Source organism: Apis dorsata, unplaced genomic scaffold, assembly GCF_000469605.1.
Source record: "Apis dorsata unplaced genomic scaffold, Apis dorsata 1.3 scaffold_169, whole genome shotgun sequence".
NCBI classification, from domain to species: Eukaryota; Metazoa; Arthropoda; class Insecta; order Hymenoptera; family Apidae; genus Apis; species Apis dorsata.
In genome coordinates this window covers 1652881-1658338 of record NW_006263457.1, presented here as the reverse complement: position 1 = coordinate 1658338, position 5458 = coordinate 1652881, and the positions used below count along the sequence as shown (strand labels likewise).

The window sequence follows — 5458 nt, the reverse complement described above, 5'->3', positions numbered from 1 at the left end:
AAAAAAAAAAAAAAAAAAAAAAAAAGTTGAGTTAGCATGGAATATCGGCGAACAACAGTATGCAATCGAAGTTCTGAGACGTTAGTCAGAATCTTTCCAACAAGAAAGATGATATATTACCGTTTCTTTGTCTCCTATTCAATTCGTTTATCTTACTGAAATGTACTCTACTTAAAATTCAAATGCATTTATAACTCCAGCCTCCAGTTGAAAATAATTCTTCGAACATATTGTTCAAAAGAAACTTTAAAATGATTTTTGAAAAAAATGATTTATTATCGCGAAGTAATATAAATTGTAAATTACAAAAATAAAAAGGAAATTTGAAAACTTAATAGGTTCGGTAATTTTAATGTCTCTTGTTTAAAGGTACAAATATTAAGAAGAATATTTCGATGCTTAAGGATATTTTGTGCAAATTGTATTCAAAATATATCAATTTTCTCCCAGAAGTTTTTGTTTTCTTTGTAACAATGGAAGATTGTTTCGCATTATAAAACTACGGATTGGCATCGTTGAAGCTTTCACTCTTGTATTTTTTTTTTGTTCCAAAAAAGAATACAAAGTACAACCTCTGTTCGTTTTTCACAAAGAATCTAGTTTCACAAAGAACCGCCGAGAATTTCTTTATTATTAAAACTACAATTTTAACATTGGAACGAAATCTTCTCTTTCACGCGAAAATAAGAATCCTCTTGATGTATTCCTGACTTGAAGTTCTTATCCAATTTTTTCAAATTTCAAATTCAATTCGAATTCATTTTCGAATTAGAGTTCTTCTACGTATAGGTGAAAAAACGAATAAATAAAAAATGAACGAAAACTTGGCAGAAAAATTGATATCATTCTCAGTATTTCTTTTTATGCGAAACACGAATGTGAGAAAGGCAATGCATAAAAAATGAGACTAACCATGCTCCTACTGATCGTTCGATTTTCCAAATTTCCTTTTTGAAAGATTCTATCTTGAGATATTTGCAATTCTATGCGCCAATGCAAATTTTCGAGAAATTTTCGCGTGAAACGACAAACGATAATCAAGGAACAAACAAACGTAAATATTTCTGTGAATTTCTTGGAGGAGGAAGTGTGTTATATGATAATATAGATTTTTTCTCTTTTTACACTTTTTGATTTGAATTATCAATAAAGCTGAAAATAATCGCGTTATTTAGCTATAATATTAAATTTTAATTCTTCGATTTTTGATAAAAATTTATATATTGAAAATATTAATATTTTGAAAGGAAGTTTCTGCTTTAATCAAAAATTTTTTTTCAGAAATTATCCTTTCATAAAGGACAACAATAAAACAATTCTATTTTCACCTTTTCACAATCAAAAATGGGCTCTATATTATCAATCAATAATAATGTTACAAACACGAATTCCTCTTCTAGTTGTTTAATAAATAATCAAACATTTTTCCTTTCTTCTTTCAACTACATTCCAAACTATCTTTTTTACAGCCAACACGACACTTCTACCAAACCTAAAAATCTATAAAAGACTTTAAAAGAGATAAAAGAATAATCAAATTTCAACCTTGCACCCTTCCCTTTAATTATAAAATTTTCCTTCTCTCTTTCACTTCTCCACCACCAATTAGATTCCAAATTATCTTTTCACAGTCCTCATCAACAGAGCTCCCACCTTTAAAACCCACAGAACACCCTATATATATATAAGAGATTCCCACCAGATCAGACATTCCCAGAAACGTACGATTTGGCCCGGAATCCGGGCAGAAAGAAAAGGAGCGATCGAATGCAACCTCCTGGCCTTCTTTTCCCTTCCCTTCTCACCAGACGCACAACCACCATTTCCCTCCCTCCAACCCATTACCGATATTGTTAATCTATTCGTCGGTACTTGGCGCCGGTTCAGCCACGCTGTTGCCACGGTCAACAGCGTAATTCAGTCGTCAACCGTGCTTGCTTTTCCTCACGCTAGATTTAACCAAAATCGACGAGCGATGATTAGGAATGGAATGGGTGGGAAATAGGCGGAATGGAAATACAGATCGTTACCACGATTCGCTCAACGAGCGAAAGAATTGGGAAAATAAACAGGACGATAAATTCGCGTTTGGATTCGCGTGTCGAGCACCGACTTCCTCCCATTATCCTATTTATTCGATCGCTGTGAACAGGTGATTTATCGGGCAGAGACTTTAATTCAAGCAAATAAGGGGGTGAAAGAACGATCAGATCAAGTGATTGGAATCGAATTTTCGCATCGTTTTTTCTTTTTCCGTAGAAAATATGGTCTTTGATGTGGTCGTGTTTGTGAGATACGATATGGAAATATCTTAAATTATCGTGTTTCTGGCGTGTAGATATATTATTTTTGACCATGCTTGTAGAAAATATCTTTTGATACTGTTGAAAAAATTCATGTTCGAAATTTGAAATTGTCAAATGAGAAATTTGATGCATAGGAAATCAAATTGAAATACGATGGAGGTATAATTATTCTTTAATAAGGTTACTTTGATCTTTGATTCTTGAGGATTATTTTCCTCAGGGAAATAAATGGAATCACGTTTAAAAGCGAATGAGATATATAAGCAATCGAGGCAAATATTTTCATGAGAAACAGGAAGCGTCACGGTTGACCGGTTGAATTCTTTCGTATGCATCAATTTCATATCGTTCCCGAATGAGATATATCGGGGAAGCGTCTGATCGACGCGAGACATCAAGATAAAATGATAGAATAAATAAATGAAACTTTCGTGCTTTATTTCCCAATTTTCTGCATCTAGAATTTCCGTGTTCCATTTCCAACATTTTCAATCTATTTCTGCGACAATCACACGAATCACACGAAAAATTATCTTATTTTCTTTGATATCATTCGTTTCTTTCATTTATCGAAATCTTTCTCCTCTCACCTTTCCTTTCTTTTTCTATATAAATTTACAAAATGCAAAAGTTGCAAGAAATTAGTTTACTTTTTATACCACAAAAAGGATCTACCATTTAAATATTTTATTATCTATCTACGAGGAAACAAGAAATTTCTCTATCTTTCCAGAAGATTGCCAATTGATCACGGAGTAGACGGTTAATTAACATATCAGTTTGCTATCTAATTAGGGAGACGACGCACTTCATTACTTTCGCAAGAAGAGATGCTTTCAAAGCAGAGACATTCGATTGATTGAATCGTAGGCCGTCAATAGTAGTTTAATTGAACGAGACGCGAGAAACCTTTGAATTAATGGGCAAATAACGAGTTTCGAATTGAACTATTTAAAGATAAGATCTCGAAGATGAGAAATAAATCTAGTTCTTGATGAAAGAAATAATGAAATTTCTTCGATCGTTGAATTTTAATTCGAGTGATTTTTGCTTTATCTTCCTTCCTTTATACCTCTGTAATAATAAGTTAGAAAGTTGAGAAAAGTTGTGATACTTTCGATCGAAATTGTTTAATCTAATTTTTTTTCTTCTCCAAAAATTAATTCTCTGCACGCTTTTCGACGAATACGAATACCTCTAATAGAGGAATATTTTTAAATTTACTATGACACGTGTGATCCAGCGTGTTGTTTCGCCGTGAAAAAGAACGTGTGATCATCGCTTAAAAGAGGTAATGGAAGGCACACTCAGAAGTAAGATTAAAATTCATCGTCACGTACATCTAACAATTTCGTAACGAGGAAATGTAAAAGCTTTTCGAGCTCATCTCTTGTCTTTCAACAAACATGTACTCGATTATCAATAGAAAAATTGCACGAAAAAGTGCCACACTCTTTTAATATCGCTCAAATTATCGAATTCATTATCATTATCATTCAAACTTGTAACTTGTAAAACACGAGGAATTGTTGAAATTATTCCATTATTATATTCCATATATTAATTAAAAATCAAAGAAATCGTTGACTTAATATTGATTAAATATCACAGAAAGTCATCAATATCATTTAATCGATAATCAATACAATTTGAAGATCATCGACATGATGATATTCATTTTCAAGAAAGTCATTTCAAGGAATTCTTCGATATTGAGACAATTGTTGATGTCTCAAATTTTTTAAACTTCGAAAAGGAAAGGAAATTCAATTCAACGAATAAATATTTTTTTATCAACGTATTGTTCGTTCAAATTGTAGGGAAGAAGAAGCATCATATTTCTATGAAATAAAACATTCTCGACACATATTCTAAACCCAATGGGTTCCGCGCAATTTTATCTTTTAGTATTCTTCTCAATATGCATCCTAATGTTCCTCTCTTGCTCTCAAATTATCATAGAAAATACATCAAGCACCGCTATTAGCATACAACTTGGATCGCCGCAATTCGGTTTCATTCTTCCGCCTCTTTACGAAGAACAGTCAGCCATTCCTGAATAAATAAAATACATTAACCATCTTTTTTACGCGATCCTGCCACCCATAATAATTTCAGAACAATCCAACTGTTGAAAATATCGGACGAATGTAACGTGTTAAACAGGAGAATCGTTTAAAATTTAAACTGGAGGAAACGAGGATAGCGTCATAAATGGACGTGGTTAAATTTCCTTATCATGCTAAATTATAATGAATGTACTCTTGTTAATTCTGTCACGAGAGCTTGCGAGTTTGAAAAGGCCAGATCTGGATGAGAAACGCCGTCAGGTTTCAAGGATCGAGTGAACGAGACAAACTGATCGCGAAGTAGGCCGGTTGAATCTATTAAAAAGTTGCCAAGAAAGTGCCGTGCTCCCCTCTTGTATTCTTATTAGTAGAAATTCCAGGCTGCTGTTAGCGAAATTTGTTTTTTGCGATGGTGGGATTAAAACGAACGTTCAAAGGAATTAGACGTTTTTAAGATGCTCGAGAAAAAACCCGTTTCCCCGTTGATTATGCAAACGATCGCTCTTCGATTAAGAGTATTTTCCTTATTTCGCAAACTTTGTTTTCAACTAAATTTATTAGAAGCTCGATTTATGAAATGACAGTTAAGAGAAACTTAACTAATTTTTTAATCTGAACGAGTTAATACTGTCTGTTTATAACATTCTGGCAATCGAAGATTTAAGATATTCGATCAAGAATCCTTTTCAACGAAATTCCTTTCCCTGTTCAAAAAATTTTGTATCATTCTCCGTTAAAAGTAGAATCACGCGTTGATCTATTATTTATAATACTATTATCTTCCTCACAGAAAACCTTTGAAATCAAATATTTTTCATCCAAATCTCGATACCATGAATTTTCCTGCATATTTTAGAAAATCACTCGCAAGAGTATCGATTAAGAAAATTTTACCCCCTACTAAAAGAGAACAAAGAAAACCTGCCGCTATTATTAACTCAAATTCGAACGAACAACGAACAAAACACGATGAAAGAAAGCATCAATAAATAATCATCGATTAAACAACAACATACTCACCTTGGTGTAGACACCGGCGCTGGACAGTTCGTTCTCGATGACCATCACGATGATGCCGAACAT

The 5458-nt window shown here is 33.0% G+C and overlaps 1 protein-coding gene across 1 annotated transcript in view; it reads right to left on the bottom strand.

Annotated features, from left to right (window-relative positions):
• Positions 1-5452, bottom strand: part of LOC102677206 (small conductance calcium-activated potassium channel protein-like) — a 31224-nt gene extending 25772 nt beyond the window's left edge. The window contains exon 1 of the mRNA XM_006614101.2: positions 5396-5452. Within this exon, the coding sequence (XP_006614164.1) occupies positions 5396-5440 (45 nt within the window). The 5' untranslated portion in view covers positions 5441-5452. The remainder of the gene's footprint in view (positions 1-5395) is intronic.
• Positions 5453-5458: the final 6 nt, after the last annotated feature.